Here is a 12,757-nt window from a genome sequence, read left to right on the forward strand (position 1 = left end):
ACAAACTTTTATTGCAATTTCTGAAAGTATACTGAGAATAGATTTCATTCCTCAAGCTAACTCAAAATTGGCGAAAATCGATATGGGACTGATATGCGAGTATGGGCAGTTTAGGATCTGTGCAGACTTCTTCTCTGCAATCGATTTGGCTGCTTTCGACCAAGGTTTTCGAGAGATTAGATTGTGAGAGTTCTCTCTTCACAAAAGCTCAACACCGTTCGATAGGTTGCAACTCTGGGCAATTAGGTGGATTCGTCTTCGTTCCGATAGTGATCAAGCTTTGGCTTGCTCGACCTCAGCTGCATGTTGCCTGCCAAACCAAATATTTTTTTGCGAAACTTGGCCTTTTTATTCATCCTGAAATGCTCCTCTTTCATACATTCCGTTGCATGGCAGTCTTCCGGTAAATAATTTTCATCGTCCATCATCACGCAGAAAAAAGTACAGTTTTCATCTTGAACCATTTCAAATAGTGACGAAAATTGTGTACATCTTCCTGGAAGCCCACTTCGTTGGTTCTTTTAGTTCAATTTCAACTGTTTTACTCCGAAGATTCGAAGACGAAACGTAAAACTATGACATGGCTTCGGTTAACATTCGCTTCGCTTACGTTTATTTGTTATTGAAAGTATGAAAGTGGAGTAAAAACTTTTTTTTTTCATTGGATAATTTAATTCGGTGAAGGAATTTGCTTCGCGTTAGTTAATGTTAGATAAGCTTTGACGTTTACATCTCTGATGAATTTAAATTTTATATTCGTTCAAAGTATTAGCAACGATTAACCGGAATGAACGAAAACCGCAATCTCCAATCGTAAAATCCTACACTTTATCACTGGAAACCCCCGAAAATTCCTTATCATCGCTCGCATTATCAACAACAATTTCAATCCCGTATTCCGTTTTGCGTTCCATCCGTCATCTCGCAGTGGTCGGCCGTTCTCGCAATTGTTTATACGCGTGCGCTTCGGACATCACCCGAAGAGTGGTTGCTCCTAATGCCGCGAAACAGCCTTTGTCTCGCTCACTCATACGGTTCCACCGAACGGTCGCTCCAAGAGGATTCCACTCGCCGTCCGTCGTCGTTTTCACGAACATTTGCTTGATAAGAAAACCCGCTTGCTTCGGCTTTTCGGGAACAAAATTTGCTATTCGCGTCCTCTCGGAAGGACGGAGGACCCACACACGGCTGGTTCCTATTGTTTTGCACCAGCCGGAATGTTAGTTATTCGATGACAGCTGAACGAACCGGTCACGATAAATCCTCGTCCGCGGATACCGCCGTTAACCGTATGAAGAGCGCTCGGTCGCCTGGTTCATTACGATGGCAGTTGTAGTCAAAACGCCGGAACCGGATACTACGTAGTACGTTCCGCGATCTCTCCTCCACGTAACGTACGGTGCGCGGGGAAGAAACAATCAGCTGACCTTCTCCGACTCCTCCGGGGTCCTCCTGTTTCTGTGTGAGTGTGTTTGGTCCGGGGGAAGGGAGGCACTGTGTGTGTGGTTTCGAACCCGGTGGTGTGCGGTGACTGATTGTGACCATTTGTTTCGGTTCGATTGGTTTCGAGAGATCGGAAGAAAAGTGAAAGTGAGGTTAGTTTCCTACGATAGCACTCAAGTTGCGCGGGTGTGTTTTATTTTTATTTCTTGCTGGAGAGCAGCCGAAACGTCATCCTACTACCTACCGTGAATGGTTTTCCAGTGCGTTTTGGGTTTAAAACTGCGCAGCCTACTGTTTTTTTTTCTGTGTTTTGTTGTGTTGTGTTGAGTTGAGGTGCTGCCGCTGCTTGCCGCTGTCAGTGGAAGTGACGGTTGCCGTTCAAAGACACGTGTTCAGAGTTGTTTAATTTGTCTCGATTTTCATCGAAACATCGAATACACTGTGATAAAATATTGTTTAGCAACGTTGTAAATTAATATGCTAGAAATGGATTGAGATAGGTTTGAAGATGATACTATTTCACGAATCGAAACCCCAGTTTTTCTTTTCGTAAAATTAGATGGTGAAAAAAATTACGAAGCTAATAATTTGAAGTGTTTTAAATGCGATGGCTGGACGAATCATTTTGTAGAAGATCATTTCAAACTAAAAAAAATTCGTTGAAATTTTACCATTAAATTTTAAAAGCTCTGATTATGTAAGAAAAATCGAGCTACTATCTCGTCCAGATCGCTCGTGTAAAACATCTAAAACACAAAAAGTAAGAAACTGTGTTTACTTAGGATTTTCACGAAATTTAAAAACTGAGGAAATTGCAGAACGATTTTTAAAAAAAATATCATTTTTATCCTCTTTTGACGTGACACAGATCGAAAAAGTCTTGTGATTTTACATTTTATAAAATGCACATCAATGGAGCGTCGTATTACACACAAATTTATATTCAAGAACATGTGAAATTGTGTGATTTCAAAAATTACATGGCTTGAAATCGAATGAAATAGAAAATAAAAGGCCGTTAGCCACAGCGCGACTTCAACCGAGAAACATTAGTTCACAAAGCACGTCAGTTGATTGACTGAGCCACAGAAGCACATATCTGCTTGATGAATAATTGATACATATAAATCACTCGGATCCTGTGAAGTTCTGTACGAATGGAATATTGCGTCATTTGACACTTTAAGTAGCAGTTTCAGAATCCAAGACCAGATGTTTTAACATCCAGATCTAAAATTCAGTTCCTTGTCCAGAATCCAAGACCAAAATAGTATTTCAGAGTTCTGGAACTGAAACCGAATTCAAGAACTTGATTGACGAAGCCTGGATTTCAGAATCGGATCTAGACCTAGTCGTTGGAGTTTAATTTTGGAAATGAATTCTTAAGTTGAATCTGAATTTTTAAACTGAATTCCGGGACTGAAATTAAGGTTCAGACCAGAATTCAGTTCCATAACTCAGTTCTATTTCCAGAATTTAGTTCTAAAATGCATTCCAGAGTTCTAGAATTGAGTTCCGGAATGCAATGCTGGTCTAGAATTTTCTTTCAAAACTTAGTTTCACAATGCTAGAAGTGTAACTGAATTGTGGATTCTAGAAATCTGGATTCTAGAAACAGAATTTAATAGAATTGAAAAAAAAAATGAATCCCGGAAGAGAATTCTGTAACTTGAATTCAGTTACAAACCAGAATCCAAGTCCAGAGCTCAGTGCTAGATTCAGCTTCAGAATTCAGAGTCTAACCAGAATCCTGGTCTTCAATTCCGTTTTCAGAAATCAGATACAGGACACAGGTTCAGTGATCAGTTCCAACAATCCAAAATTCAGTTCCAGAATATGACTTCAAAATTAAATTTCAGAATTCAGTTCTAACATTCGGCTCCAAAATTCGGTTCCAGAATTCCAGGTCCAGAACTATCCATTTTATTCGCACTCACGTCATCCAGTTATGTCTCACGACATTATCCACCCACCTTTAAAAAAAAAATTTCTGTAAAATTAATAAGAAATGATTTTGAAATTTTCTAACGTCGGTCCTTTTAATTATTTCTATTACAGGGTGGCAAGTGAATTGCCGTTTTCAATTTCCCGGTTTTCCCGGTGCGCGAGACAAAAAAATTCCCGGTTTTTTGAACAGGCTCAAATCGCCTATGTTCAGTATTTTTTTGAATATTTCGATAAATCCCATATCCAAAAGAACATCGAGAATTGAGAAATAAAGTATTTTTTGAGTGTCTCGATTTAGAAATAGGAAATATATACCAAGTGCACATAACAATGGTAAGAAGTCTTACTTGGCTTTCTAATATAGATAAGTTATGAAATCACTGTGAAAACCGATTTTGGAACCAAGGCCCGGAGTGCTGAGTGTCATATACCATTCGAATCAGTTCGTCAAGATCTGAAATTGTGTATGTAACGTGCGATCAATTTTCTCAGAGATGGCTGAATCGATTTTCCGAACTATTCAGTACTTTGTAAGACTACCACTAAATAAGTCTTATTTGGGCTATCTGAAAATCAGCAGTTCTTAAGACTCTTAGGATTCAAACTAGGAGTGTATTCTAGAGATGGGCAAAACCGTTAATTACAAAGAATCGCTCAAAACTTGATAGTTCTACCGAAAGAATTAGTTCTGTTGAACCGTTCTTTCGTTCTTCTTTTTTTATATATCATTTGTTTTATTCCGGTTGATTTCGTTCTTCTGAAACTTTGTATGTTTCTTCGAAAATAATATGAGAGATGCAGATTCAATAATAGTGAGCAGTGCAGTGAAACTTCATTCAATTCAATTGAAACTGAATGTGGAACACATTGACGATCACCCTACTGCAGTAAACTTCTGACACACACAACGTTCCGTGGCGTACCTAACGAGCAGCATTCAGTTCGTCACTCTTCACACTTTCAATCGAAGCTCAGTTTCACCACCGTCAGTTGATCTCTCGAAGTAACAAAATATCTTTTCAATTGTTTGAGAGAGCGGCCTTAAAATAAGGTTTATGTAAACATTCGAATTGGTTCAAGACAATTAAATGAAAGACAAATTAGATAGCTGAAATATCAATTACAGAATACACATAAATTAATAGTTTCCTCCTTTAGTTTTCATTTTCAATGCTTTACTCCATTTATAATTCTATTCATTCGCACTTGTTCACTACCAACAGCGAAGACAATGAAGCACCTAGACTACTTGGCACTTGAAACTGACCAGGAAAACTTCAAATGACTAGGTACGATTATTCAACTGACGATGAATTCTGGGAGCTTCACTTGAAAATGGCAGCAAAAGTCAAATGCATTAGTAGAAATATGCTGACGGTCAGGGGCCATTAATTTCATTTTCATCTTATATTATTCGATTGAAAATGAAATTTTACCGCACTGATAGTGAGTACTTTTTGCATGTATTTCTTCCAATAATCATTCTCTTTTCATACGTTATCAAAGGTCACGAATGTGTGTAACTTCTACCAGATTCCTCGGACCAGCAAACACTCCAAAAAACGCAACTAACTTGTATACATCCTCAAAGAATTCGATTACTTTCATTTCTATATAGAGAACCATCATTCTTAAATAAGGACTCCAATTCACTCACCTTTCGAGGAGATATAACTCGTTGAACTGTTCGTGAACGGATTGCCCATCTCTAGTATATTCCAATACTATATTAGCCTAGTATAGTCTAAAAAAAGTATACCTAAGGTTAAAAATGAACAAGAAACAATTCTCCTCCCGATTCCATCTAACAACATATACGATATCCTTTCAAAATTGAATTTTGGCGAAACAGAACAAAATCCTTCTAAAATTCTTGAAATGGAATCTTGTCGCTCTAAAAAACAGCAACAATCTATGCCTCTAATGACTGAGATGATTTAAGTTTGATTCTTCGTCGACATCAACACCCGCATTCTTGTGATCCTACTATGAAATCCATCTTTAATATAAATTAAACATTCACTAAACAAATCAAACCATCTTCTACACCTTTCTAAGGCTTTTCACAAACTCTCAGGAACCAATTTCAGCTCTCAAAGAAATAAATCAAATACTGATTGCAAACGGTGTACAAGGTCAAAGTCGACAGCTTTTTAAATTTTGTGAATCCTATTGAAATCAATATCAAGATTACAACACAAGTATTGTCTCAAGATGACATTACTAAGATAATTTGATAATTCTGATAATTTTATTAAACATGTTACCTGATATTTCTTTTGCAATCATATTCTGCAAACTTATTCTGAAACTTAACAGAAATCCAGTCAAAGCATCCATTCGATGTGCTGTTGTTGATAACAACTAAAAAAATTTGATGCTTTCTGATCCATTAAAAATTGCTGCCAAACCCTTACAAAAATTGTTGAACTAAACATGGGATTTTGGGACAATACGATGTTTCAAAACTTTTATTGAACTTCTCACTCAAACACAAAATGGAATATTTTCTCTAACTTTTCATTTCTTTAATCGGGAAAATCATGATGCTGAAAATCTTTACTAAGATTAGAACTAGTAATTTTTTTCCTGGACTTACACTAAAATTCCCGACTTTTTCCCGGTTTTTCCCGGTGAAACGAAATTCCCGACTTTTCCCGGTTTTCCCGATTTTCCCGGTCACTTGCCACCCTGTATTATGAGTCAGTAAAAGTCGTGAAGTCAACCTATTAGGACGATTTTTTATAAATCCTTTTCACAAATTAAAATAAAACTATTTCCGAGACAACCGTGTTTAATGTTTGGAAACACAGCAGAGCGTTTTAGAAAATTTTACTCTCGTGGCACCCTTTTAAGTGAAAAAAGTGGTTTGAAATCTTAAATACCATGTAATTCCGGAACTGGAAGTCGGATACAAACAAAACTCAGAGGTTTTGTGTGGGAACAAAACACTTCTAATTAAAATTCAAATGTGTACAATTCGGTTAAGCCGTATTAAAATAAATAGCGAACTGAGTTCCTTTTTGGTCATTCTGACAACAATTTCCGGCATTGAAAATAACATAAAAAAGCTAACTTTCCAACCTTCAAATTGGACAATGTTTAAAAAAAAATGCTACGTTTTTTTGCATCGCCGCTCGAAATAAAGGTTTAACATTTTAAGTATTAATCAACCCGTAATCCTAGAACCGGTGATCAGATACATAAAGACTGTCCCAGAAAGTATGGACGCACTTTGATTTCGCTGTAAATAATTCACAAGTGTTAGATATTTAAATTTTCTTCGACATACTGATAATATTAGACTACAACAACAGAATATTATTCTCAACATTTGCTACTTAGCCATTGTAGACTAGCTGGCGCACCTTCTTGCGAACGTTCCTCATTAAATTCCGTACAGACTTCTTGGCGACAAGTTTTGACACTTTTTTCCAATCTTTTTCGAACTGTCGAATGGTTTCGGCTGCCGAGACATGTTTCCTAAGATGTGCCTTCGTTAATGCCCAAAATTCCTTAATTAGTCGAATAGTCAATTAGTTGATTTCGAGTAGTGGTAAGAAGCAAGATCTGACCAGAAGACAACAGGATCCTTGTGGCTGCGAATCATGGGTAGAAATCGTTTTTGTAAACATTCCTTGATGTATATTTCGCTGTTCATTGAAGCAGTGGTGGTGAAGGGTTTCGAAATCTTACCACAGCTACAAATTGCTTGCCAGACCATAGCTTTCTTACCAAATTTTTCGACTTCAATCGATCTCTCGGACTGGTTTAACACTTGCCCTTCCCGCATCGTATAATATTGTGGTCCCGGCACGAATTTGTAATCGAGTTTCACGTAGGTTTCGTCGTCCATGATTATGCGATTTAAATTTCCAGCAAGAATCGTATTGTACAGCTTTCGAACCCTCGGCCTGATCGATGCTTCTTGTTTCGGACTACGTTTTGGTTGTTTCTGCTTCTTATAGGTTCGAAGATTCAAACGTTCTTTAGCACGAAGAACATTTGACTTCGAAGTGCCCACTTTTTTGGCCACATCCCGAACTGAAACCTTCTTCTTTTGCTCGAACGCCTTCAGTAAACGTTTATCCAACTGAGGGTTAGCAGGACCTTTTTTTCGACCCGTTTTCGGTTTATCCTTAAAGATTGCATTTCGCACGGTTTTTTCACTTACTCCTTCCATTTTTGCTATCTTTCTCAGTGACAGTCCGCGTTCTGTGCACCATTTGTACACAATTTTTCGACGTTGTTCTGCTGAAAGTCCACGCATTTCGAAACAAACTAATGAAAACGAATAAACAACTGCACAAGTGGTAAGAGAAGAGTGTAAACAACAGGACGCAGCCATAAAAATTGATAGATTCTGAACCATTGCGAAATGGCAGCGGTTTTCGGTTGCGTCCATACTTTCTGGGACAGTCTTTAGGATGTGCCCCTGCACGAAATATGCCGGTCCATTCTTTCAATTGCAACATTTTTCTCTCTCAGTAGTACCACAGTCAATGACCACGTTTTTTGCTTTAAAACACACAACAACGACTGCGACTAGGACTGCGAAATTCCGGTGGCTTCTCCAGGCGCTCGTATTGCAGCCTGACGAATCACCGAAAGAATCCATACGAATTGCTACCGCATTGTAAAACATGGCAAAAGGCCCCGAACAAGACTGTTTAATTAAACCAGTTGCAGAGAGTTATTGTTGCAGATGTAGTCTGCGTATGTGTCGAGAAAAACAAAATAAAAAAAAAATAAAAAATTCACTCCCGAAGCGTGAAAAACCACGCGCCTCCACATTCTGTGGCGTTACGATGGAAACGCTCGGTAGTTTTCGGCACCAAAACGAGTTGCCGCCGCCGCCGCCTACTTAGGTAACTAGTTTCTTTCACTTACCCACAAAATCAAGTGTCGCACCACTACTGAGTTGGTGACGGAAACCGAAACAAGTAAAACAAACACTGACCGGTTCCACACCGGTTCTGCTGGTCTACTGGACACCGGATGCTGGTCGTCACAACCACCGTTTATGAACCGTCACTGTGGCGTGAGAGATAATAAATTAATTTAGTCCCTTCTACCAGTCTGTCAGAGCCGAGCCGAGCACTGGGAAGAAAAACGCAAGCATTAAAAAAAAAGAAAAACAAAGTGGAAAAATGCTCACCGAATAATGGGATAATGCTTGCTCGTCGACTCTCGCGATTCAAGTGTTTGCCAAAGGGGAGGGCAGGGGAATGTGTTTAAGCGGTGAATGAAATAAACCAAAAAAAACGATGAAAGCACGGAAGTAAGCGGTAACTGTGAAGTGACTGCACACCTTCACTGAGTACTTTGTTTTTATTTTTCAAGATGAAATATTTGCCTGTTCTTTTTTTTTTCTTCGCATTTATTCGCCCTCGACCGGTCGTCGTGTGGTTCAAAGAAGGACTACAAATGCAGCGAGAATTGAAAGCGGAAGCTGTCAACAATTTATGTTCAATGTTTTCAGGCTATTGTGGCTCATTAAAATTCAAAATATTGAGACCAAAAATAAAACCATCGTTCAGAAAGGGTTCCTGCAATAAAAGCACTAATCGCACCACCCGTTCGGTAAAAAACAAAGAAAAAAAAACCATCGCAGCAAGCTACTTGAGAATAATCTAACGACGTTAAAATCTCGTGTTCTAGCAGAAAATTAAATTAAGTGGTCCCCCGCTTCTGACGGCAGCCATTAAGAGGTGGTGGCCACCGCCAGCATTCTACCAAAGTAAACACGTTCCTAACCTGCACCCGTAGTCAAACCGCCCGGGCGTCGCTGAAGACTGGCTGATTCAAATGAGTTTGATTGCGGTTATTTGACGGCATCAGAAGTTTCATTCTACCCTTCTTTCATTCACTAGCAACAGCAGTAGCAACAGCAGCAGCACCGCCTACCTCGGGAAGAATTTTGAAAAGTTGCATCCAGTCAAAAACGCCGTAGCCACCAGGCCAGTGAAGTGAGAAAAATCCACACGAGCAGGGAAGTGTGAAAAAATTCTAGCGACAAAACCAAATAAAAAAAGTGAGAACGTTCGAAACGACAGAAGAGAGAAGGAAGAAAAAAAATGTTGAGTTGCAATGCCGCGTACGGCCACAGCTTGCTGTGACGGTTTAGTTTAGGAATTTACTTTGATTGCTGCTGTCTACGTGCGGGCGGTCGTCGGTGAGTGAGCTGTGTAGGGGGCAAGAAGAAGCAAAAAAAAAGTGCGAAAAAGGAAAAGTTAGTTTTGATGTGCGGGTTAATTAAAAATAATTGCTTGTTAAACGTTGTGGCAGCACTGGTGGTCCCATAATTAGTGAACCTAATCTGAAACAGGCAGGCAGGCAGGCAGGCAGGCCGAAGGAGTGCTTCTCGCGGTGATCCGGCAGGAAAATCCTCACGAGCACCGGTGCCACAATGCTGACTAAGTTAGGTGTAAATATAGTTATCCTGTTAGTCTTAGGAAAAGGTGAGTGAGTTTTTTTTACCCTTAATTCTGGTTTAATAAGTTTTAAAGCATTTGACGTTGAGTGTTTTAAGTCGATTGATTGAGACATTTTTAGTACGGTTTCTACGAATAAGACTTTGAGTGTGATCCACTCATAGTCAACCTTCTAATAACTCAAGAAATATGTTTAGCGCACTTTTGCTTGAAAATCTCTAGTTCTTAAAAAAAAATATAAAAAGAAGATTATCGGATTTGTTTGTAATAGAATAATTTTGTAATTTTTGTCCAAACAAGTTCTAATTACAGAAAATAAAACCACAGTCGTAGTGGTAAGATTTTCTTTGAACAAACTTTGAAAAAGTTACACCTCCTACTTGGAAGTTTTTCTACGCTGAAGAAACAGTCCATTTCAGATCAATGTTTGTCCATTGCGCCGTTCGCCCTGCTAGCAGATATTTTCATCGACTGGTTTTTCACATTCGAGAAAAATGCTGGATGATCTAAACCACCAAATTTCTCGAAGAATATGTGCAACACTAACACGAAATGTACCTTATAAAGACTGTCCCAGAAAGTATGGACGCAACCAAAAACCGATGCCATTTCGCAATGGTTCAGAATCTGTCAATTTTTATGGCTGCGTCCTGTTGTTTACACTCTTCTCTAACCACTTTTCATTAGTTTGTTTCGAAATACGTGGACATTCAGCAGAACAACGTCGAAAAATTGTGTACAAAAGGTGCACAGAACGCGGACTGTCACTGAGAAGCAAAAATGGAAGGACTAAGTGAAAAAGCCGCGCGAAATGCAATCAGGAAGTTCGGTGATGATAACATCTTCGAGGATAAACTGAAAATCTAAACGCAGCGACTTAGGGTGTCCCTGAAAAATCAGGTGTTTTGCTCTAGTTTTTTTTTATTTTTCACTTCTCGTTTTTTGTTATCTTTGAATATTTTTTCAGATTTTATGAAAACATACAGGTAGCGTTTTCTGAACCGAAGTTATTAGCAAAACTAGTTCAAAAACTGTACTTTTTTCATTGCAAAATGAAATGCAAAATGTTCGCTACCTGAATGTGAAAAAATGTGCACCAACTTTTCTCTGAGATGCCTGAACCGATTTTCCCAAACTAAGATTCAAATGAAAGGTCCTGTGGTCCCATAAAAATTTCCTAAAATCCGTCAGGATCCGACTTACTGTTCCGGAATTATAGGGTAAAGTGTGTTAAAAAGGGCGGGTAGGTAATGTCGCAGACATAACTGAAGGACGTGAATACGAATAAAACTGACATGTTTCTTTCTCACTTCATTTGGAAATATTTTAGTAGTACTAAAAAACCACTTTGCGTAATTAGATCAAAAACTCAGGTCATAAATTTAGTTCTAGAAGTAAGGAACTGAAGTTATTTTTAGAATTTTCCAAATTGCGTTATATAACTAAATTCTGAACTTGAATTCCAAGTCTTGATATAGGAACTGAATTCAGTTCCAGAAATCATGCTCACAATTTAGTTCTAACATTGAGGTTTTGAATTCTGGAAATGAATGCTGAAACTGAATTGATGAATTAAATTCTGAAACTAAATTCAGGAATTAAACTCTGGTTTCAATTCGGTTTTTAAATCAAGGTTCGGTGTCCAGACCTAATATTTAGTTTCAGAATCCAGATCTAAAATTCATATCCTGAACTTTGTTCATGAGTTCTGAAAAATCCTAAATCATATCTCTGGATTCGAGTCCCTGAATAAGGAATTAAATTTGAAACCATTTTCAAAATCCAGAAATAGGATTCAGTTCTAGAGTCATAGTTTTAAATTCTGAACCTGTAATCTTGAACTAAATGTTTAAATAGAAGTATGAAACTAAATTCGGAACTTAAAATTAACTTCAAAATTCAGGTGGACCAGAATCTACTTTCTGAGATTAGTTCTTGAATTTAACTAAAAATTCAGTTCTCTGCTACTGCTGGTTTACTGCTAGCCATGACGTCCGAATGCGAAGAAAAGCTACATTGATTCCAAGAAGAATCTCAGCACGATATCCAGTTCCGTCTTACGTACTAGAAAAAATGAACAATTCTAGGTCAAGATTTACCTATTACACTCGGCCGGTAGAACATCGGAACTGACATGTGCCTGACTACCTCAAAACCGTCGTCCTGGTGCGAAAAAGGTAAGCAAACGTGATGAGTTTTCCTCATTGTTTCCAAAAGTTTGAGAAAACAAAGATTTTGAGTTATTTATGGTTATTTTAGACTGTTGAAAATTTAATCACAAGTTCCTGATTATATTTCTGATAGCATGGAGGAAAAATTATGTTGTTGCGTTAATTATAACAAGAGATATTCACGATCAAAAACTTATCACTCTCCCAGAGGGTAAATTTTGAAAAGACACTCCATAGTAAAGTAAGTCGTATTCACGACAAAAGTTTATACCATGACTTGAAGGGGCGAAACGAAAAACGTAAAAGAATGATAAACCGGCTTCAAAATTACTCCAACCTGTAGTCATTTTCAGTAGATGGCTAAACAAACCGATTTGAAGACTACCACAGTATTACATATGATAGTATGATTGATATGAGAAAGGCATCACTACACCACTAGGTGGATTAAAACAAGTTTTTTATCATTGTTATCAACATCGGCTTGAATTTTAAAAACTCATTACCCTGTAAATCCAGCATCGGAAGTCTGAATTGGATAAAACTCACCGATTAATTTATGTGAAATGGACATTTTTCAACTAATCGCCCTGTATCTCCTAAACCGAAAGTCGGATCTGACTAAACAGCAAGATGTTTTATAGGAACTTAATATCGTTCATTTGAATCTTAGATCGGTTCAGCCATCTACGAGAAAAATGAGTTAATGTTATTTCAATTTCGTCTCACATATCATCCTGTAGTTCCGGAACCAGCAGTCGG

At 38.1% G+C, this 12,757-nt stretch overlaps 1 protein-coding gene across 6 annotated transcripts in view; it reads left to right on the top strand.

Annotated features, from left to right (window-relative positions):
- Positions 1-12,757, top strand: part of LOC131426560 (carbonic anhydrase-related protein 10) — a 211,287-nt gene that overhangs the window by 155,838 nt on the left and 42,692 nt on the right. Inside the window, exons 1-2 of one of the 6 annotated variants that reach the window (XM_058589396.1) lie at positions 1,166-1,462; positions 9,264-9,851. In XM_058589396.1, coding sequence (XP_058445379.1) covers positions 9,800-9,851 — 52 coding nt within the window. In that variant the 5' untranslated portion in view covers positions 1,166-1,462; positions 9,264-9,799. Of the gene's footprint in view, positions 1-1,165; positions 1,596-1,684; positions 1,704-9,263; positions 9,852-11,869; positions 12,002-12,757 lie in introns of those variants that run through there. The other 5 variants (XM_058589397.1, XM_058589395.1, XM_058589399.1 and 2 more) reach the window with 5 other exon arrangements.

The sequence above is a fragment of the Malaya genurostris genome, chromosome 1 (assembly GCF_030247185.1).
Source record: "Malaya genurostris strain Urasoe2022 chromosome 1, Malgen_1.1, whole genome shotgun sequence".
Taxonomy (NCBI): Eukaryota; Metazoa; Arthropoda; class Insecta; order Diptera; family Culicidae; genus Malaya; species Malaya genurostris.